Source organism: Malus domestica, chromosome 03 (assembly GCF_042453785.1).
Source record: "Malus domestica chromosome 03, GDT2T_hap1".
Taxonomy (NCBI): domain Eukaryota; kingdom Viridiplantae; phylum Streptophyta; class Magnoliopsida; order Rosales; family Rosaceae; genus Malus; species Malus domestica.
Genome location: NC_091663.1, coordinates 36,982,648 through 37,005,848, shown reverse-complemented (window position 1 = coordinate 37,005,848; position 23,201 = coordinate 36,982,648). Strand labels below are relative to the sequence as shown.

The 23,201-nt window shown below is 41.5% G+C and overlaps 3 protein-coding genes and 1 non-coding gene across 5 annotated transcripts; 1 reads left to right on the top strand and 3 right to left on the bottom strand.

Annotated features, from left to right (window-relative positions):
• Positions 1-4,203: 4,203 nt before the first annotated feature.
• LOC103419138 (uncharacterized) lies at positions 4,204-5,374 on the bottom strand. The gene is made up of 2 exons (XR_011578919.1): positions 4,959-5,374; positions 4,204-4,724 (listed from the first exon to the last, which is right to left on the bottom strand). It is a non-coding gene; the product is annotated as an uncharacterized protein (transcript).
• Positions 5,375-6,564: 1,190 nt separating this feature from the next.
• Positions 6,565-8,722, top strand: LOC103419139 (peter Pan-like protein). The gene is made up of 8 exons (XM_008357263.4): positions 6,565-6,683; positions 6,799-6,878; positions 7,004-7,183; positions 7,322-7,552; positions 7,662-7,754; positions 7,843-8,030; positions 8,152-8,345; positions 8,460-8,722. The coding sequence occupies exons 2-8, from the start codon at positions 6,861-6,863 to the stop codon at positions 8,585-8,587; spliced, it is 1,032 nt and encodes a 343-aa protein (XP_008355485.3). The 5' UTR covers positions 6,565-6,683; positions 6,799-6,860; the 3' UTR covers positions 8,588-8,722.
• Positions 8,723-8,886: 164 nt separating this feature from the next.
• LOC103419140 (mitochondrial zinc maintenance protein 1, mitochondrial-like) lies at positions 8,887-12,870 on the bottom strand. The gene is made up of 2 exons (XM_008357264.3): positions 9,986-12,870; positions 8,887-9,233 (listed from the first exon to the last, which is right to left on the bottom strand). The coding sequence occupies exons 1-2, from the start codon at positions 10,224-10,226 to the stop codon at positions 9,157-9,159; spliced, it is 318 nt and encodes a 105-aa protein (XP_008355486.3). The 5' UTR covers positions 10,227-12,870; the 3' UTR covers positions 8,887-9,156.
• A 420-nt stretch (positions 12,871-13,290) lies between these two features.
• Positions 13,291-15,383, bottom strand: LOC103419006 (uncharacterized). 2 transcript variants are annotated; one of them, XM_029100411.2, is made up of 2 exons: positions 14,505-15,383; positions 13,291-13,662 (listed from the first exon to the last, which is right to left on the bottom strand). In XM_029100411.2, the coding sequence occupies exons 1-2, from the start codon at positions 15,226-15,228 to the stop codon at positions 13,550-13,552; spliced, it is 837 nt and encodes a 278-aa protein (XP_028956244.2). In that variant the 5' UTR covers positions 15,229-15,383; the 3' UTR covers positions 13,291-13,549. The 2 variants fall into 2 exon arrangements, with proteins under 2 accessions (XP_028956244.2, XP_070674628.1); XM_070818527.1 differs by lacking the exon at positions 13,291-13,662 and adding an exon at positions 13,833-13,863 and having other exon boundaries at positions 14,505-15,375.
• Positions 15,384-23,201: the final 7,818 nt, after the last annotated feature.

Here is a 23,201-nt window from a genome sequence, read left to right as displayed (position 1 = left end):
ACACTAACACATTCATCCTCGGTCGATGCATAATTGACAGTAGGGTTTTTGTATATCGTTCCCCGAACTGGAGTCTTCGAAGTCTTTTCCTCGCGGAGCAAATAATCATACTGCTCGACATGTTGGGCCAATTCGTACATATCCCGAAAATTTGCCCCCAAGAATTTCTTTTTGTATTCGACGTCAAGGCCGTTCAAAGCAAGCCTGACAAATTCGACTTCAGGTAAAGGCACTCGGCACCAATTCCTAGCCGATTTGAACCTGGTAAGATAATCCATTGGTGACTCATCAGATGCCTGAGCCATCCGTGCTAATGAAGAGACTGACATCTCCATCCCCGGCCGATAAAACTGCTCGTGGAACTTCTCGACTAACTCCTCCCAGTTTTGGACGGAATTAGGCGGGAGATTGATGTACCAGGCAAATGTCGAGCCGGTCAATGAAAAATTGAACAGCCGTAACTTGTGGAAATCACTATTAACATCTCCACATTGCGCGGTGAAACGAGCCACGTGCTCCAACGAAGACAGGGACGATTCACCGGCAAAAAGACTAAAATCTGGGATCTTGAAACCCTTCGGGTATCCAAATGTTTCCACATACGCTGGGTATGGATGAATAAACTTGGGAAACTTCGGCCCTTTCTTCATGGCCGAGTCGATCATCCGCTGAACTTCGGTCATATCAACAGGTGTTGCTTCGACCCTCTGGTCGGTCCCGTCTGACCTACTATTCGACCCTCCTCCTTTCTCCAAATTAATTGGTTTGAGCGGGGCAGGAATAGGCTCGGCCGGTACAATCGGTACCGGGTTGTTTCCTGGTAAACAATGTTGGCGAAGATCGAAAGGCCTGCTGCCACAAACTTGACTAACCAGCATTTCAAGCAGCCTGGTTTGTCGATCATTGGAACTGAGTATCGCGTCATGCAGCTTGTCAATGCCTCGACTAAACGTCTGCTCGACTGACCGAGACTGCTCGTTCAGTCGCTTTCGAAGAAACGACCTTGTTGGTGGATCAGATCCTTCACCACCATCCTCGTCACACTCTTCTACTATCCCTTCAGTGAGAATGCAGGTGTTCCTGTTAGGGATTTCTGGACCGCGGAGTTGACTGCCGAGATTAGCTTCTCTCTCTCGGCGGGTCGCACTCGTGGACTCAGGTGTCACGGCGCTAAGGGGATTCTGCGCTTGTGGCACACTTTGTCCCGTGCTTTGATTCGGCAAATCAGCTATCGACTTTCCCATAGTGGTTTTCTTTTTTACCGATCGTGTTTCAATTGGCATGAACTTCGTAGTTTAGCACTGAGTCCCACTGGGCGTGCCAAAATGTTGACCCTAGAAACTACAAAGCCTACGTGGCGCGCAGGCCGAGTAATTAATGAGCTAACTACGTCCTTCGGTGAATGCGGGGCGTGCCAACTCGTCGGCCAAGCTCAGCCGAGGAGTAAATTTGTTGATGTTGCGTTGGGTCGCGCTACTGACTTCTGCGTCTTGCGATTGCGGCCGAGAAAGGAACACGTCTCGGCCTCTTGGGTTCTCGAACCTGAAGACAAGGTTACTATTCTTACGAAGTTCAGAATCAAATTCGGCTTTCAATGTGCCGAATGTAATAACTGTAACACCTCACTTCGCCGATAAGGCTGATGAGATGACCTCGACCAATAAGGATTTAGAAACCCTTCTCGACCGAGACTTGGATAGGTAATCAATCGTTCTCGCCGCAGTGCTGTTGATGCCAACGGAAGATACTGCGAGACCGACTGACTCTACGGTGACAGAGCTATCTATGCCGACTTAAGATATCACCGGTTGCTTCCACAGTGCTGTTGATGCCAACGGAAGATGTGTCAGCGAAAAAGGAAAAAGAAAAATCACAAGTTGTGAGAGTTTGCGCAGGGCAATTTTGTATTGATTTGTCGGGGGCTTTCCTGATGCACAGCGTCCCCTATTTATAGTACTGAACCTTGAGTCCGAGTTTAAATCCTACTCGGACTAGGTTTCCCTCTCCGGATCACCTCGACCAGTCCTACATCTACTAGGACTATGAACCTAGTCCTTAGCTAAGCTGGATTAGTTTCCTGGATATCCGATCCCGTCGAGACTCCCCATTGCACTAGGATTCGTCCTAACCGCCCTAGGTTTGGACGCCTACGTGTTGACCGATCCATGGTCCTTTTGCCGCCCGGCCTCCTGGGCCGAGAGTGATCCTACCCTCGGCCCAAATTATTATTTTGGGCCCAAACAGCAACATATTTAGATAAAAAAAACCATTTACGCATAAAGGGTAATTGTAAAAAATTGTACATATCATAATCAACATCTCTACTCAACTATGTAATTTTGGTAATTTTGATGAGAAACTTTTTCCTAATCCCAACCTGTCAATCACAATTTAGTTATTTACGCAAATAATGGCTAGTTATTTGATAACAATAAAACATAATAACAATTACTCAACATTAAAAATTAATTGAGGATAATATAAAATAAAGACTTGGTTCATGATTGATCTAAGGAAAGACATGGTTGAATTTGATGACATGGAAGAATATTCGAAACTCCAAATTGGCTCCAAGGCTGCACAATCCTCGTCGTAATTCCGGTGGAAGTTTGAATAGCTCTATCTCTCAGGGACGGTCTGTTCTCAATGTGTTTGTGTGTGTTTTTTTTATTAAAATTTTAAGAGGATTAGTTTGTAACTTTGTCACGTCAAGTTATTGCCGCGAATGTATATATTTCTATGATTACAAACTTTTAGGAGTAAGGAGTTAACCAATCCAATTAGGGCTTGGATTAGGAATTCTCTTTGTCGGCAAGGAAAGCTACACTTTTCCTTTTCTTTCTTGCACTTGTCGGATTTTCCATTCCTTGGACTTTTAGCACAATTACATGCGTAATAATGGAAAGACCAAATTTGAGAACCGATTAAAGCTGAGAAATCTGTGTGTTCTTACCACATACAGTCTTTCATTTGTCGCCTTCATGTTACGTTTTAATAAACCCTTGCCAACAACTTCAATAATTGCTCGTTAACTAAAATAAACAGTATTAAAACGTACACATATATTTTGTATCTTTGTAGTTTCACTTTGTTTGTTTGGTAATATTAATTTTCCACACGACGACGTTGAATCGTACCAACCACTGCAAACATGAAGAAGAAAATAAACATCTGCAACAGCAAACGTTGGCTGAATTTATGGGCCACTTTTGCGAACCGAGATTTCTTCGGATCTCGTAGTCAGCGGACTCAAAGATGAGGGCTGTTTAAGCGGAAAATAGAGTCGGACTCTTGTTTGAGTATGATGTGCTAATGAAGATTATAAATTTAAAATGAGTAGTCTGAATCTCTAAATCTGCCGGTCCATATATAGAAATCCGTAGAGGATCCCAATTCCCAAATCTTCTTTTGCAAGCACAGGTGTGTTGACGTGATTTACACGCCCTGCAGCACACACCGACATTGTGTTTGAACCCAGCTCCAACTCCTGGAACTAACTATGGTCAAACTGTAGTTTATCATGATTGATAAGGTTGTTGAGTCTTTTATGTTTGACAGCGTGACATCCTCGTTTAAATCGGTTGAACTTGTGATTGTTCTCAAACATTCAATATGACCACTTAGGTCAGGACTACACTGCCATGATATTGAAAGTGGTGGGTTGTTAGTTAGAACTTGTGATTGTTCTCAAACATTCTTAGGTCAGGACTATACTGCCATGATATTGAAAGTGGTGGGTTGTTAGTTAGATATATGATAGATTCATATAAAAAATTCAGTGGTTAAGTTGAATGTAATATGTTGATCGATTTGCTAATCACCTATCACTACAAGAAAAGTGATCAACAATTACTCTAATGTAACTGTTTAATTTAGTAGTAATTGCTGGAGTAACAATGATGTTGCAAATAAGAAAATTGTGCCAAAAGCTAAAAATAAGTAATAGTACACCACAATGGTGACTAATGCATTAATATATATTAATATATATATATATATATATTTGTCACTATTTTCTCATTAGCAATATTCTTATTAAGTTAAACTGCTAACAGGTAACCTATCCAAAAGAATTTGTTAAAGTAATGCAGTTTGTAACTTGTTAATTTGCTTACGAGCTTATTGGCTTTTGGCTTTTGAATTGTATATTTACTTGCTGAGTTTATTGGTTTGTATAGCATTTTAATTTTATTTTAAGTATAGTTTTTTTAAGTGTAAATAGGCATTTATTTATATGATATAATAATAAATTTACTTAAATTCACCTAATTCGTCTAGACTCCTGGACTTTAAGTCACACCCGCTGACAAACTAGCGCTTAGCATATTTCAAAACTTTTAATTAAACACAACATATGTAGTCATAATCTTCTCTTCCTACGAATTAGGAAGGCTTCCCAAGCCAGTAGTCGCAAGTTTGTTAACAAGAGCCAGTGCATTATTGGTGATATGCGTAACTTTCGAAACCCTATTTTGTAGCAATTTGACTTGTTTTCCTTTGTGACCCTCAAAGCCATCCAAGCAGGTGTCTCCATCAGTTAGGGCAGCACTGAGCCAGGTTTTCAGGTCCGCCATTTCCGAGCCGAATGTCGTTTTAGTAAGCGTCCTGAGAACACCGAGTGATTGGTGAAGCTCATCGATCGCGTTCAGAAAGCACTCAATGCAGTCGGACAAAGCAACTTTGTTTATCCCTTGCATACCACGCCTGTGCTTTTTCAGAGTTACCTGTTGAAGAATGTAACAAATCTACATGTCGGAAACTTACAAAACAAAATACAAATATATATAAGTGAACTGTTCTACTACTAATAACATATAGAACCAATTATTTTTTTTTTCGATAAAACCCCACACTTATGCATGTATTAGCAAGTGGTTAAACGTCAGTTGAGAACAACCATTGGTGTTAATTAGTAGTAGACCCACGCCACTCGTTTCTCTTTGAAATTTTGACATTACCAAGTAATGAGCAGCACTCTTGGTCTCGCTCAATGAAACTGAAACCCCGGCTCGTGCCCACCTGCTAGGGCTGTCCTTGGCCAATGTCGAAAACGATGCCAGTGAGTGGATGCAAAGGTCTCGATACCTGGTCACACTGCAGGCCTCTTGAACATAGTTTTTGTTCCCTTTTCCAGATACCAATTGAGTTGAGAAACTCAGCCACATAACAGGAAAAATGAGTGACACGAAGACGTAATTGGTACAAGATGCCATTTTCATTGCGGAAGGAAAAATAATTTTAACCTGTTTTTCTCTGTATATCGAAGAACTGAAGATAGTTAAATCGGAGAAGATGATGAAATCTGAGAGGGTTAAGCTAGCTTATTATACAGGGTCCTAGAGTGTGGGGATTTTTTTCGTAGGCGAGAGGCTGGTGAGTGCAGTAAAGAGGCCAACTGGAAAGAGAGGGATATACTGATGAGCAGAAATCTTAGGTTGAAATGGTGAAAATCATGTGAATGGGCTGCAGGGAATTGATTATTATGATTAAAGATTAATAGGATCTGATATTTCGGTGCTTTTCTAGTATTTTAACTATTAAACAAATCGTATCTATGATTAAAATTAAAGAACGAAAAACTTTCGAACAGAGAATTAGAATAGTACTTCGAAGCATTATAAAATTTTCGTATATTAATTAGACTACAACAAGTTAGATTGATTAATATGAAAACAAATAAAGGCAAATATTCAAAGGGATTTAAATTTTAGCAGCCACATAAAGTGAGGTTAGGGAGATTATGTTGAATATAAAGTCTTAACAATACGTGGTTAAGTTCGGACAATATTTGCGTGGTTAGGAGTAGACTATTGATTTGTCTCTCTAAATATATGATTGGTCTAGTTCAAATGAATCCGAACAATTAGTCTTATTTCACGTGAATAAATTAATTTAGATCTTTCATGAAAAATGTTTTGCACTATGTATCATTATTGCACTCCCTATCATTACAATTTTTAGGAAAACTAATGAAAATGACTTGAAAACTTTGAGTTTTAACGATAAGGACAAAATAAAGGCTAAAGTGAATAGTATCAGGTTTGACTTTTTAGTGTAAAAATATGATTTTTCATTAAAGTAAACAGTATTGCGGGCTTTTCGTTAAAACTCCCTACATTTTTCTCATGATAGCTAAATCTTGAGCCAAACCCTTTTCTCCCATCAACTTCTCTCGTTTATTTAATTTCCTTTGGCAATTGGTATCAAGTATCTTTTCATATCACATGCAGATGAGCAATTTTTTGGTTGGATTGTCGTGTTATTAATGTGTTCATGTAAAATGGTCCATGAGATTGATATAACTATTTATTTTGATCTCTGATAATAAAAATCTATATTCTTGTTAGATTGTCAAGTGAACAACCACGTAACCACTTTTTTAAACGTATTTTTTGTCAAACCAAGGGATTTAAGACTTAGGATTGAATTAAAAGGCAAGCCACATCACTTTTTATGGGACCAAACTTTGGGTTGCTTACATTATAGGCCGAACCAGCCCAACCAAACCCAACGCTACTAAGGTACCCAACGACGTCGTTGCATCTTGATTTCCTTGGTAAGATTCAACGGTTCGGATGCGCCTAATAAACAACCTAATTTGCCTCGCGCGTTCAGTCACCACCTTCCTTCGTCTAAAACCTCACGCAGAGACAGAGCTCCCCAAAAACCCTAAACGCCCAAAGGTAATTTCGTTTAACTTTTCAATTAGTTTGAATTATCTGACGAATCCCTAGCATAAATTCACTCTCTCTGTAATCTAAATGCGTATACTTTTTTTTGTTTTAATTTTTTTTGCAGTATTAATCACAAAGCTACGAAGCTGAAATTGCAAACGCTGAAACTCAATATTCTTGAAATCCATGGCTCGCTTCAAAAATGTAAGCTTGAAAATTTTCGGTTCTGTTTGGATGTCGAGAAAATTTGAATCAAAGAGGTTTTTTTGTTGTTGTTAATTTTCTCGGAAACGTAGTTGATTGTTGTGTTTCTGAAAATTTGAAAACAGAAGAAGAAGGTGTTTGTGAAGCCGGTTTCGACGAAGAAGCAGGCTAATGTGGACCATATCACAGGGGATAAAATCCCAAGGAGCTTTGTGTTTTCCAGATGCAAGTTGCCTGGTCCTCTGAGGCAGCTTCAAGCTGATTTGAGGAAGCTCATGCTTCCCTACACTGCCCTTAAGCTTAAGGTATGCAAATATTCGTTCCGTCTTTATATATTTCGCAATGCTTTATGATATTTGATTTGTTTAAATTTTAATTGATTAGAAGAGATGAGGTAAGAATCTGAAGTAAAGAGCTGAGCTTTTTCCGCAATGTTTTTGCAGGAGAAGAGGCGGAACAATCTTAGAGACTTTTTGAATGTGGCCGGGCCTATGGGGGTTACACATTTCCTCATGTTGTCGAAAACTCCAACTGCGCCGTACCTTAGGGTTGCGAGGACACCTCAAGGCCCCACGCTTACATTTAAGATACAGGAGTACTCTTTGGCGGTTGATATTGCGCGGTCTCAAAAGCGTCCTAGATGCCCGGCAGATCTTTTTAAGAATGCCCCTTTGGTAATCTTAATCAGTTGCAATCTGCTTAGGCAAATTCATGTAGTTTAAAGTTTCACGAAAAGGATATCGTAAAAATGGGTTCTAACGAACACTGTTTTTTATTTTGTAGATTGTTCTTTCTGGTTTTGGGACTGGAGAGCAACATTTGAAGCTCACAACGATACTGTTTCAGAACATCTTTCCAGCCATTGATGTTAACACTGTAAGTTCACGAAATGATACCAACCAGTTGTTGGATTGAAAAGGATTTATGATCCCCGCTGAGTGTGGTCTTGCTGTGAACGTTTCAGGTGAAACTTTCTTCATGCCAAAGAATAGTGTTGCTTAATTACAACAAGGACACAAAACTGATTGATTTCCGGCATTACTCCATAAGATTACAGCCTGTGGGTGTCTCCCAGAGATTAAGAAGATTTGTTCAGAACCATCAAGTCCCTGATCTAAGAAATCTTCAAGACGTGAGTGACTTCGTCACAAAGTAAGCCTCCCCCCCAGTTTCCTTTCCCCCGCTGTCTCTAATTGTTTAGTTATTTAGTTTTCTATTATTGGGTTTGCATTTTGAAAGTGGATTAAACTTGATCTTTTATCTTATTCCGAAGGGCTGGTTACGGATCAGAAAGTGAAGCGGATGATGAGGCAGCGACCGTGACTTTGGCTAATGATCTAGGTAGGGTTAATCGGGCTTCCTCAAAAAGTGCTGTCAAGCTTCAAGAGATAGGACCCAGAATGACCCTTCAACTCATGAAGATTGAGGAAGGATTGTGCACCGGTGGAGTCATCTTCAGTGAATATGGTACGTTAATCTTATCCTGTCGTACATTTCTTGTGATTTTGACAGTCTGCTCTATGACATCATGATCAAGAGAAGACGAGTGACAATTATATGCTTATGCTTTTCTTTGGTTAGGAAATGGCGATGGGAAGAAAAAGGAAGGCAACCATGAAGACGAGGAAAACGATGACGAAGATGAAGAAATTGATGATGAAGATGAGGAAAATGATGAAGAAGATGGTGAAGATATCGACGAAGACTAACAACTCCAGAAGCTGTCTTTCCTGTTGTACGTTGATATTCCTCCGTTTGTAATCGTCAACTATTTGAGTGTTTGCAGTCTATTGAAAGCCTGAAATTTCAATGCACCCATCAATACATATGTTTTGAGGATCCAATCACTCATATTACTTCTTTCATTTGCAATTGCAATGTTTGCTTTCTGCAACTTAGTCTTTTTATTGGTTCTACTCATTTGATGAATTGGCAAGGATGAAAATCCGAAACTGCGCACAAATAATACCGGTTGCAAATTTAATAAATAGTAGAACTGAGTGGACACTAAATCAACAATAGAATTTTTATTAAAAGTTTGTAACGGTTCTATTTGTGCATTCTTCCGCTGTAGATATTGTGAATGACAGACCGTTCAGAAATTATGTATCCAAAATCCTGTTACATTTACTAATCGAAAACGAACAAAATTGTTCAACTTAACTTAATTCTTGAAAACTTGGTAGGCAATCAAATGGAACAAAACCCCCCAAAGCACCTGAACCCTCAAAAAAGCAGTGAGCACGCCGCCATACATTTGCAGAAGCCATTGCTCGAGTCAAGACTTGGTGCGAAGAAGCTCTTCGGAAGGAACCTCAAGTGTTGCTCCCGCATGATCTTTATCCGGCTTCACTTCTGCAAAATTCAATCAGAGTTTGAACGTTAAACAAATCTCTTTGGACTGCTGTTGATGATACAACTCACCAATCTCAACATCCCGGTCTCTGTCGCGGTATCCCAAGGAGAATTTATCATATATAGCCAATATTTACACTTTACTTTCGTAAATATCAGTTTTTATAAAAACTATCAAATATATCCAAAATTTCATTGTAATAGACTTTAATACCCTCAAGTTGTTCGGTGACAGCAATCATGTTGTGAGTTTGAATGAAAATGAATTCCAACGATTTTAGGTGTTGTGTAATTTGATTTTAATTTGTAGGGTAGTTTGGTCTATTTAAAGCATGTTTTATGCTATGATTGATAGTTTTTATAAAAACTGACATTTATGAAATTAAAGGTTAAATCTGGCATATGAAAAGAAAAACTAGTATGCGAGAAAGTTAGCGTGAATAACTTGAGATACCGCTGTAATGACATTGGGTGTAGCAACATTTCTCTCCTCAATCATTCCTTATACTAACTTACTAATGCCATTTTATTGGAGCTTCACTGAAGCAAAAAGCATATCAGATTTCGGCACCAAAACAAAAACCAATCACTGAAATTTAACAGAAAATGCACACAAAAGCAGCCCACACAAGCATTTTAACAAACACATTCAAGGCACTCAAACGCCATCGATTCTTCTCCAACACGTACTTCCTACGACTTCAACAACGGAACGGATTTACGAGAGAGATGAATTGGAAGTGAAAATTTACCGTAACCGCCGCGGGAATTGAGCTTGGCCTGGATGATCATTTCGCTGATGAAACGGGAGGCCTCGCCTGCCTGTTCCAGGAGACTCTGGATCTCCGCCTCTGACGTCACGTACCTGCTCTCTTCGAACTTCTTGCGGACCTCCGCCGCCGCGCCGTTCAGCATCGTCACGTCTCCGGCGAAGGACTTCCGCGTCGCTCGTAGCAAAGCTTTGTACGCGTTCAGTACTTGTGCTCTCGTCATCTCAGACTCGCAGCTCCGCCCCTCTCAAGTCCTCTCGGGCCGTCTTTTGCTCTGCTGGTACTTTCTCCAAGCACGATGTCGTTTTTGTCAATTTTTATTTTTCTTTTCCTTCAAATTTAGTTAATACGATGGGCTATTTCAGTAAAGCTGTTTTCCTTTTGGGCCGGCGGGCAAGTGTTAGTAGTATGTAAGGTCCTTTTTTTTTCAAAATTTATTTTTTTATTAATATTAGAGGGATCTCACCACCACCACCACCTATTGTTGGCAGACGCATCATACATGTACCTTCTGGATCAAACGGTTACACAAAAACAGAGTCAGTGACTTCAATAAATGCATTCGTGAGAGGTTCTACTCACATTGGGTGTTTGAACCCTTAGTCGCTTGCACTAAACCCACCTCTTGCAGACAGTGGCGGAGCCAGAAATTCATGCCACAAGGGGCCTTTAAACTAATGAAAGAAATTAGAAAAAAAAATAGTAATATCATGGAAAATTTGAATCAAACGAGTGATGGAGCTTTAAAATTTGTATGAAAAAATTAGTATTGAGAGATGTCATAGTAAATAGAACATGTGTTGACATCTAACGCAACATTAATAATAATGTTATAACTAGCTCAATCTATTATTACGATATTTTTCTTTTAATATTATTGAATCATTCTCTTGAATATATATACCTTATTTTATATGAACTAACAAAAAAATAAGCTATTATTACGATACTTTTTTTTTAATATCATTTAATCTTCCTCCCGAATATATATACCTTGTTTTATATGAACTAACACAAAAATAATTGGTTTAAAAGAAATCAGAATGTTAGGTTAGTTATATATGATAATTGGTAAAAAATACCAAAAAATAGCTTTTCGTCAGCAAGCATCGACCCCAAGACCTAATGAAACCTTTAAAACCTAACATACCAACATACCACTTGCACATTACTGCAAAATTTACTACATAATCGATATAAATTTATTTTCAGGATAGGCCCTGGACTACCCTAGTCTCCATGTGGCTCCGCCATTGCTTGCAGAGTCATTTCTTTATTTTTGAGAGGGGTTAGGCCATCTCCAACCGACCCTAACAAAAGGTCATAGGGCTAAAAATAACTTGGAATGACACGAAAATTATCTTTAACCGAGGGCTTGTGAGCCCCACTGGGTCAAAACCCCCAAATCAGGCCAGCAAGCTGGCCATTTCCAGCCCTCCAGCACCAGAATGTCAAGCTTTACATTTTGCCAGCCCTCTAACTTAATCCATTTGAATGCCAACGACTACCTGATGTCATGCTACCATTGAAATTTGAATATTTTTTGGACGAATTTGAAAAAAAAATTCTAATTTTTTTTCCTACAAATACCTAGGTCATTCCTACACCATTTCTCACATACTTTTCACTTTAGCGTTACTCACTTTAGCAATATGTGTCACTCAAAATCCTATCAAAAAATTATTGAGATTACATAAATATAAGAAATCTGGAAAGTTACTTATGTTAGCGACATGTGTCTCTTGAAATTCTATCCAAAAAATTATTGAGATTATATAAAGATAAGAAATTTGAAAGCTTATTCATTTGACGACAAGTGACACTCAAAATATGTCTGAAAATCTTATTTTAATATGTTAGTTTAATTTAATTAACCATATTAATTCAATTAAAATAATAAATTATGTTTGGCCTATGACTATTTGGCCTCCTCGGTTGGAGATGGCTTTTTGTCAAAGGGTTAGGTTTGGCCTATGCCCCTTTTAGCTTCCTCAGTTGGAGATTGTATAAAATACGATCTGACATTGTTCATTATAATATAATTTATTGCAGGACTGTAAGGCTAAAGGAAGCCCTTTGGCTAGACCTGTAAACGGGTCGGGTTTATTGGGTTTGGGTCGGGTTCAACCCGACCCGTTAAGTTAACGGGTCATCCAAACCCAACCCGTTAAGCTAACGGATCACCCGTTAACAATTATTATTATTTTTTTTTTCATAAAGTTTATTTTTTTCTTATTAAGACTTTACTAAAATTGCTAAAATATCTTCAACTAACGTGTGGTAACGGGTGTTAACGGATCTAACGGGTTGACCCAAAGTGACCCGTTATTTAACGGGTTGTTAACGGGTTCACCCGTTAACAACCCGACCCGTTAAGCATCCACCCAAATACAAATATTAACGGGTTGGGTCGGGTCGGGTCCAAAATGCCAGGCCTACCTTTGGCCCTCCTTGGTTGGAGATGGCTACAGGAATCTAAGGTCATCTCCAACTGAGGGCTGGCCAGAGAGCTCGTTTTAGCCATTTGACCTTCTAAGAAATTAATACTTTAATGAACAGTACATGACCATATTTGCTTCCATCTCCAACTAAGGGTCAAAGGGCCATATGGCTCGTTTTAGCCATGTCACAAAAAACCTTCTCCAACCGAGGGCCAAAGGGCTATAGGGCAAAAAATAATTTAGTATTTAAAAACTACAACTTAAATTCAAATCCAACTTAAATTGAATGTTATTTAATGTTGTTTCATATTGTTTAATGTTGTTTCATGTTACTTAATTTAATTTAATGTTATATAATGGTTTAGGAAGTTATAGGAAAAAAATAGAATTAAAGAAAAACAATTTAAAAAAAATTTGTAAAAAAAATTCAAAAATAACAGCTAGCTGACATAAGCTAGCCGTTATATTCAAAATTTTCCATGCGATTTGTGTCTGTTATATCCGATACTATTTCTTTTATTTCTCTTGGTTATAATCAACAACATTAAAAAAAATTCCAACCAGCCTGCATGCGACCAGCTCATTGGCCCTTTGGCACTTTCAAATTCCGTGGGGCCCATGAGCCCTCTAGCCTAGCTCTAGGTTGGAGACGGTTTTCGGGTTATTTTCGGCCCTCTGACCCTCTGGATCTTTCGGTTAGAGATGGCCTAACTAGTATGATATGTTTAAAGAACAATTGTGGCATTATTAATATAATGGTAATGTAAGTTCAGCCCGGTCTACTTTCGGAACCGGCGAACCAATCCGCACGCTATGTTTGAAAACCCTACAAACTCACCAGAAACGTCCATATGAATTCATCCTGCATTCAGACGTTAGCGAGTCTAATGGCACATTCATAATCCTTTGCACACGATTTTAGAATGCAAAAGTATACACCAAAACCTCTCACTCTCAAAATGTGATTAGAGCATACACAGATTCCATCAGGTTGCCAACATCCTTCCTTCTGAATAGAAAGCCGATGCCTAAATGATACAAAGGAACTTTTACTTACCGAGAAAAAGGATATATAGAAGCCGTTTGTATGCTCCAATCAATTCGGCTACCTCAGTGCTTCAACCATTCTGCAATCGTGTTTCTTACGCCGACATCTGTGATGGGACTTTTGATCCACGAATGTATTCTCCCCCACTGTCTCCATCATAGAATCAGCATCTGAAGCAACATGGGACACATCAATATATATATCCAGTTGAATCAAACAATTTGGAAAACCTAAGGTTACGATTCTCATGAATACAAACACAAGCAAAAGACCTAAACAAATTACCAGATTCTGTGATTTCCCAAACTACTTGACATTCTTCTTCTTCTTCTGCTGATCATTTTACTATTTTCTCATATCCATATATTTGCCTACGTTGATAAGCTGATAAATCAAGACCGGAACACGAGCATCTACCCGAGGGTTTTCATTTTAGATCATAATATTGTTCTTTATAACACCGGCATAAAGAGACTAAAACAGTGAAAGCAAACACCCTGATAGATCATCTTACTCCAAAAACAAAAGTCGGTCTTATAACTCAATCCTGACCATAAAGATACGTCTTTGCTTGTCCAGATTATCTCAATCTATAAACTAGTAATGCAGAAACAACTTCATCGTGTGCCCGTTCTGATTACTGCCTACCATATTCAAATACTGAAATGCATCACTAGTGATGCCACTATATATATGTTCAAGGTTCAAACCAAGATCCTGCTAGTTTACTAACCGAGCGTAAGAGCAAGCGCCACAGCCTTCAATTTCGTGGCTTACCCCCTCATCCCTCATCCTAACCTTTCATTTCTGCCAAAATCTATGTTCAGATTCTATCTACCAAACAAACTCGAATGCAGAGAACTATAGCTAAACAACATTCGCCAATCTCGTTCCTGAAACACTAGAATGAAACCATACCATTGCACATGTAAAACAGATGTACACAAATACATATATGCAAATCCGAAATGCTTCATTGTGCTTCAAATTAAAGTGTTTGGACAAAATGTACCTCCAAATTGATCGCTCCAAAACAATACCCGAGTATCCTCCTCCTCCTCATCAAACTCATCGCCATAGCCGAACTCCGCGTCTCCGCGATAACCCGGTTCACTGCCATAGCCGGACTCATTCCCCTGAGCATCAAAACCCCCAATGGGACCAAACCCAACACCCACATTCTCCTTCTCTCCACTCCCCCCACCTCCATCTCTCTCCTTCCTCTCCTTCCTCGCCTCACTCACATCCGACGCCCAATTCGCATCCCCATTCCCAAACAGCTCCCCACTCGAGTCCGTCCCCACCGCCACCGGAAAATCCGAACACGTCCCATACGCCGCCGAAGCCCCAACGGAACAGCACCTCCGGGTCCCACTCCGCTCACTACTCCTGCCGGAAACCGACCTCGACCCACGACGCCGCCGCTTCTTCGCGATTAACCGGAAGCTCCCGTTCCTAGTATGGTGTCCGCCGGAGATCGTCCTGTCGTCGTCGACCAAGGTCAGCCGGGACATGTCGACGGCATCGATAGAAAAAGAAGTCATCCGGTTGGAGAGGCAGGGGCGCTTGGTGTGGACGACGAGGCCATTGGATTTGGGATCGGAGGAGTCTAGGGTTTTGGAGGTGGGCGTGGAGGTCTGATGCTGCTGCTGCTGCAGCTGGAAAGGTCTCCAGCCATGGAGCTGGAACGCGCAGGAATCGACGGAGTGCCGTGAATCCAGGGATTTGTGTGACATTGGGATGAGGATTTCAGTATTTAGGGTTTAGGGTTTATGTAGGAGATGGAGGATCGGGTTCTTCAGCTTACTTGGAGGACTTTCAGGATTTATCAGAGGATTTGGAGTTTTGGAGAAGACTGACTGTTTTTTTTTCTGGAAAATATGAATTTCTTACATGGCCGGTCCCAAGCCCGGATAAAGGAGGAGGGGGAGGGCGTCAGGTAGTCGACAGCCGGCACTCCATGATCACGTCGAATCCTTATGAAAATGAATCCAGAACAAAATCGTGCTAAAGCTAGGGCGTCACCCGTAAGTGGCGCGCTGTGTGGCCCGAGCACAGTGATAAGTGAGCAAGGGTCGCTGTATCTCCATCGGCACCCGGATGCAGTGTTAAATGAGCAAGGGGGCCATAGAAACTTCTTTTCGAACGACTCCACTCAAAGTTGTTTGGGAGCATATGCTCCTATCAACTTTACCCGGGACACACAAAAGAAGTACTTTGATCCTATTAGACGGGGGAGGGTGAAGAAGCTAGGACAGAAGGGTAGAGTTCAAGAGAGCAAAATGCGTTTAGGAACGTGGAATATAGGAACCTTAACGGGAAAATCTATGGAAGTAGTGGAAGTTATGGTGAGGAGAAGGATAAATATTATGTGCCTACAAGAAACTAAGTGGGTTGGTAGTAAGGCAAAGGATCTAGAAAACTCAGGGTTTAAACTTTGGTATTCGGGCACAAATAGAACGAGAAACGGTGTTGGCATCATCGTGGACAAGACCTTGGTACAAGATGTTGTAGATGTCAAGAGGGTAGGAGATAGAATCATGGCAATCAAGATTGTAATAGGACAAGAACTTATCAATGTGATTAGTGCGTACGCACCTCAAGTAGGGTTGGATACGAGTTCGAAGGAGAAATTTTGGGAAGATCTTGGAGACTTGGTGCAAGGAATTGCTCAGACGGAGAAGTTATTTATAGGAGGAGATTTAAATGGACACGTGGGCAGGGAGACAGGCAACTATGGAGGTTTTCATGGTGGCCATGGTTTTGGGGAGAGAAACGAGGATGGGGAAGCTATCTTGGATTTTGCAATGGCATATGATCTCTTCTTAGCCAACACCTTCTTTAAGAAGAGAGAAGAACATGTGATCACCTACAAGAGTGGGTCGTCAAAAACACAAATAGATTTTCTTCTAATGAGGAAAGGGGATCGTATAACTTGTAAGGATTGCAAAGTTATACCAGGAGAGAGCGTGGCTAATCAACATCGCTTGTTGGTGATGGATGTACATATCAAAAGAGTAAGACAAAAGAACAAGACTTGGAAGTGCCCAAGAACTAGATGGTGGAATCTAAAAGAAGAAAAACAAGCCATTTTCAAAGAGAAGGTAATCACCCAATGTGTGTGGGATAGAGAGGGGGAAGCTAGCCAAATGTGGGATTCCATGGCTAGTTGTATCCGAAAAGTAGCAAAAGAGGTATTAGGAGAGTCCAAGGGCTTTGCCCCACACCAAAAGGAATCTTGGTGGTGGAATGAGGAGGTACAAACAAAGGTGAAGGCTAAGAAGGAATGTTGTAAAGCCTTATACAAGGAGAGGACCGATGAAAATGGTGAAAGGTATAGAAAAGCGAAGCAAGAGGCGAAGAAAGCTGTCAGAGAAGCTAAGTTAGCGGCTTACGACGATATGTATAAACGACTAGATACCAAAGAAGGAGAGTTGGATATCTATAAACTAGCTAGAGCAAGGGAAAAGAAGACAAGGGACCTAAACCAAGTGAGGTGCATCAAGGATGAGGATGGAAAGGTTCTTGCTACAGAGAACGCGGTTAAAGACAGATGGAGAGGTTATTTTCATAATCTTTTCAATGAAGGACATGAAAGGAGTGCTTCTTTAGGGGAGTTGAGTAACTCAGAAGAGTGTAGAAACTACTCCTTTTATCGTCGAATCCGGAAGGAAGAAGTGGTTGTAGCTTTGAAGAAGATGAAGCATAGAAAAGCAATAGGCCCAGACGATATACCAATCGAAGTGTGGAAAGTTTTGGGAGAGACAGGTATAACATGGCTCACTGACCTTTTCAATAGGATTTTGAAAACGAAGAAGATGCCAAATGAGTGGCGAACGAGCACTTTGGTGCCTATCTACAAGAATAAGGGCGACGTACAAAATTGCATGAACTATAGGGGTATTAAGCTAATGAGTCATACAATGAAGCTCTGGGAGAGAGTCATTGAGCATAGATTGAGGCAAGAGACACGGGTTTCGGACAACCAATTCGGGTTCATGCCAGGGCGCTCAACCATGGAGGCAATCTATCTCTTACGAAGATTGATGGAAAGATATAGAGATGGGAAAAAGGATTTACACATGGTCTTTATAGATTTGGAAAAAGCGTATGATAGGGTCCCAAGAGACATTCTTTGGAGGATTTTAGAGAAGAAAGGAGTACGAGTAGCATATATCCAAGCTATAAAGGATATGTATGAAGGAGCAAAGACTGCCGTAAGAACTCATGAAGGACAAACCGAAAGCTTTCCCATAACTGTAGGATTACATCAAGGCTCATCCTTAAGTCCTTACCTTTTTGCGTTGGTAATGGATGAGTTAACAGGACATATTCAAGATGATATTCCTTGGTGTATGCTTTTCGCAGACGATATAGTGTTGATAGATGAAACTCAGGAAGGGGTAAATGCAAAACTTAACCTTTGGAGAGAAGTGTTGGAATCTAAAGGTCTTCGCCTAAGCCGATCAAAGACAGAATATATGGAGTGCAAGTTCAGTGCAAATGGAGGCCAAAACGAGTTAGGGGTGAGGATCGGAGATCAAGAAATACCAAAGAGCGACCGTTTTCGTTACCTAGGATCTATCTTGCAAAAGAACGGAGAATTAGATGGAGATCTCAACCATAGAATACAAGCTGGATGGATGAAGTGGAAGAGTGCATCCGGCGTGTTGTGTGACCGCCGTATGCCACTGAAGCTCAAGGGAAAATTTTATAGGACGGCAATAAGGCCGGCGATGCTGTATGGCACAGAATGTTGGGCGGTGAAACATCAACACGTACACAAAATGGGTGTAGCGGAGATGAGGATGCTTCGTTGGATGTGTGGGCACACGAGAAAGGATAAGATTAGGAATGAGGATATCCGGGGTAAAGTAGGAGTAGCCGAAATTGAAGGAAAGATGAGAGAAAATCGGTTACGGTGGTTTGGACATGTGCAAAGAAGGCCTACTGACGCTCCGATTAGAAGATGCGACTATGGGACAGAGGTTCAGGGCCGAAGGGGTAGAGGAAGACCTAGGAAAACTTTGGAAGAGACTCTAAGAAAAGACTTAGAGTACTTGGATCTAACGAAGGACATGACACAGGATCGAGCACAATGGCGTTCTAAGATTCATATAGCCGATCCCACTCAGTGACTTGGATTTTCCAAGTCTCCAACCAAGAAGTTTTCCTCACTCGGGAAATTAAGGGAACACTACCCCAACCTACATGCTCCACTCAGAAAGCTTCAACATACAAGCTTCAACAAAAGAAAATTCAAAGAACTTAGCGAAGAAGGCTTTGGTGTATTTAACACAATACGTTGAAATGAAGGAAAGCTTATTTATTGATATCCCCGATAAGCTACAAATATGTACATATACATGAGTCAAAATAAACACACAAGAGGGAGCCTTCACAAAGGTTGCTTAGGAGAAGTCTCAGCAGTCGGTAGAGCCCCAGAAAGAGAAGGCACCGGAGGGGGATCATTTGGAGCCTCAGTACTGGACAGAACCCTAGAAGGAGGAGGCATCAGAGGTTGATCATTTGGAGCTTCATTACGCGGTACAGCCCCAGAAGACGAAGGCAATAAATGCCTTTGGAACAAACCCACAAATCTCTGATGATCAAGTAAAACCTGACCATCAGTTTCCTTCATCTGGTCAAGCTTCCTCTTCATGTTTGTAGCATAGTCATGTGCGAGCCGGTGCAACTGTTTATTCTCATGCTTGAGCCCTCTAATCTCCTGTTTGAGACTCATCACTTCAGCCGCCAATGATTCAACTTGGCGGGTTCGAGCAAATAGGCGTTGGGCCATATTAGACACAGAACCTGCACACTGAACACTGAGAGCCAGCGAATCCTTAACAGCTAACTCATCAGACCGTTTGGAAAGTAGTCTGTTATCTTTGGGAGTGAGAAGGTTCCTGGCCACCACCGCAGCGGTCATATCATTCTTCATCACGGAATCCCCAACGGTAAGAGGACCAGTTGGGGAGACGAAGGATGGGCGCCATATGTTGTCTGGAGAAGGCGGGGCTGCCTCTTCAACAAGGTTCAAGTCAAAACGACGGTCGGAGGGGCCAGACATTTTCAAAGGTGTTGAAGAGAGAAGAGGTCGGACAAATCAAGATCTTAGAAGTGCAAGAATGAAGCTTCTACTGGTGGAGATTCAAGTGTTCTTTGGAACTTAATGCCAGCCTCTATAAAAATCTGCACTCGACGGAGCTTCAGAAATCAAAGAGGCGCCTGCTCAGAAATCGAAGAGGCGTTTGCTTTCTCAAAAGTTGGGCTGCTTAGAGATCACGAGGGTTGATCTCAGAAATCGAAGAGCCGTTTGCTTTCTCAAAAGTTGGGCTGCTCAAAGACCACGAAGGCCGATCTCAGAAATCGAAGAGGCGCTCGCTTTCTCAAAAGCTGGGCTCCCTAGAGACCACGAGGGCCGATCTCAGAAATCGAAGAGGCACCTACTTTTCCAGCCTTGTCAGCACCTGTCACACGCACACTCAGCTTTGCGGAAATTATGGGCATTCTGTCAAAGACTTCTGGGGAAGTAGAAAACACATGAATCTTACTGTTCAATCACCCACTTCCCACACGCAACAATAGCTCATGGGTACCACAGATAACTTTGCCAAAGTTCTCTGCCAAAGTTGAGCACGTGAAGCTTGCAGCTCCCACTACATCGCTCTGACCAAGAAGGGTAAAAGAATAGCAAAGAAACAGCACTAACAAAGTTTAGACCCATAAATTTTGAAGGTCTAACTACCATATTATTACCCACAAGGGTAAAGGAACAGTACCACTGCTGGATAATTGGAAAGTCCATGTATGTCAACCTCTGTGCTTCGTGGCAAGGTAGACTAGCAAACATGCCCAACCTTTACTCACATTCGAGAAAACACTCCCAATAAGATTGCTTGCACCAAAATCGAAGAGGCACCGTCCTCCGAATCTAAAGAGCCAGACTCCCAACATGACTACTTTCTTAAAAATCGAAGAGAGGGTAAAGGAACAGTACCATTGCTGGATAATTGGAAAGTCCCTGTGTGTCAACCTCTGTGCTTCGTGGCAAGGTAGACTAGCAAACATGCCCAACCTTTACTCACATTCGAGAAAACACTCCCAACAAGATTGCTTGCTCCAAAATCGAAGAGGCACCGCCCTCCGAATCTCGAGAGCCACTCTCCCAACATGATTACTTTCTCAAAAATCGAAGAGACACTGCTCCCCGAATCTCGAGAGCCAGACCCCCAGCATGATTGCTTTCTCAAAAATCGGTGAGGCACCGTTCTCCGAATCAATCGAAGAGGCGCTCGCTTTCTCAAAAGTTGGGCTGCTCAGAGACCACGAGGGCCGATCTCAGAAATCGAAGAGGCACCTACTTTTCTAGCCTTGTCAGCACCTGTCACACGCACACTCAGCTTTGCAGAAATTATGGGCATTCTGTCGAAGACTTCTGGTGAAGTAGAAAGCACATGAATCTTACTATTCAATCACCCACTTCCCACACGCAACAATAACTCATGGGTACCACAGATCACTTTGCCAAAGTTCTCTGCCAAAGTTGAGCACGTGAAGCTTGCAGCTCCCACTACATCGCTCTGACCAAGAAAGGTAAAAGAATAGCAAAGAAACAGCACTAACAAAGTTTAGACACATAAATTTTGAAGGTCTAGCTACCATATTATTACCCACAAGGGTAAAGGAACAGTACCACTGCTGGATAATTGGAAAGTCCCTGTGTGTCAACCTCTGTGCTTCGTGGCAAGGTAGACTAGCAAACATGCCCAACCTTTACTCACATTCGAGAAAACAGTCCCAACAAGATTGCTTGCTCCAAAATCGAAGAGGCACCTTCCTCCGAATCTCGAGAGCCAGACTCCCAACATGACTACTTTCTCAAAATCGAAGAGAAGGTAAAGGAACAGTACCATTGCTGGATAATTGGAAAGTCCCTGTGTGTCAACCTTTGTGCTTCGTGGCAAGGTAGACTAGCAAACATGTCCAACCTTTACTCACATTCGAGACAACACTCCCAACAAGATTGCTTGCTCCAAAATCGAAGAGGCACCGCCTTCCGAATCTCGAGAGCCAGACTCCCAACATGATTACTTCCTCAAAAATCGAAGAGACACTGCTCTCCGAATCTCAAGAGTCAGACCCCCAGCATGATTGCTTTCTCAAAAATCGAAGAGGCATCGTTCTCCGAATCTCGAGAGCCAGATACCACAGACCACTTTTTCAAAGTGCTCTGACAGAGTTAAAACATGTGAAACTGGCAGCTCCCACTACCGTGCTATGACCAAGCAGGGTAAAGGAATAGCATTACTACTTGTTGTTAGGGAGACTCCTATATATGTCGACCTCCATCCCCAACGGACAGGCAGACCTGCAAAAATGCTCAACCCTTCATCATATCTGAGAGGGCACTCCCAACAAAGCCTTTCGAAATATTCAGCTTTCTTTCCCCCCGATAATACCTCTGCAAACAAGCTATACTAGAGCAAGAATATCTCATATCATCAGGGTTAAAAGCAAGAGTATCCCATATCATGCTTTTTCCCTGTTTTTTCTTTTGGCCTTGTTTTTACCTGCAAGACAAGGAGAAAGAGAGCAATCAGTCAGCACTTGGAATCAAGCTTCCAGCCAGGAACTGACTGCCTGGAACCCCTTACCTGATTACTTACCTGGCATTGCTCTCGAGTACTCATCTTCATCATCTTATGTTTCCAGGGAAGATTCCGCATCTGCTTGAGGAACAGATAGGGCAAGTGCAAAGGATACAAGGAAGCATGTGGAGACAAGCGTAACAGCACACGTGCCGATACATCCATTACTCTGTCAAAAGCAAAAGTATCCCATATCAGCAGGGTGGAACGTACTCTAGATTTGATGGACTTGTTTTGACCCTCAAATTCTTCAGTCGGCCTTATACTCTGGAGGAAACCAGAAAACCCTCCAACTCAGTTCAAGAATAAGCCTGTGGAAAGTTACTTCTTCAAAAGCAAAAGTATCTCATATCATCTCTTCTCATTTTTCTTCTCTTTATCCTTCATGCTGCTGCAAGATGGGGAGAAGGTGAACAATCAGTCGGAGCTCTGATTGCTTACCTTGTCTGTCACCTCTTTCAGCAGACCCCCTAGCTCGGCGACTTGGGGGACTCCTACTACATGGTTTGTATCGCGCTTGACCAAGCCTGAAACTACAAGTAAGCTTCAAGTGAAATTGATACATTACCTTGTGCATCTCCACCAGTTAAAGATACCACCCCTGGATGGAGGAAGAGTACTTCCAGAGAAGATGCCACATCTACCTATGAGACAGATAATGCAAGTCAAGACGACACCACACTCCGATACTTAGAAGTTTCGTGATTACGAGATCATTCTCCCACAATATTTCCTAATGTCATTTGTACTAAATCATTCACTCGTACTCACTAAAGGAGAGCTTGAACCTATGTACTTGTGTAAACCCTTCACAATTAATGAGAACTCTTCTATTCCGTGGACGTAGCCAATCTGGGTGAACCACGTACATCTTGTGTTTGCTTTCCTATCTCTATCCATTTATATACTTATCCACACTAATGACCGGAGCAATCTAGCGAAGATCACAAAAAGCGACCGTTTTCGTTACCTAGGATCTATCTTGCAAGAGAACGGAGAATTAGATGGAGATCTCAACCATAGAATACGAGCTGGATGGAAAGAGTGCATCCGGC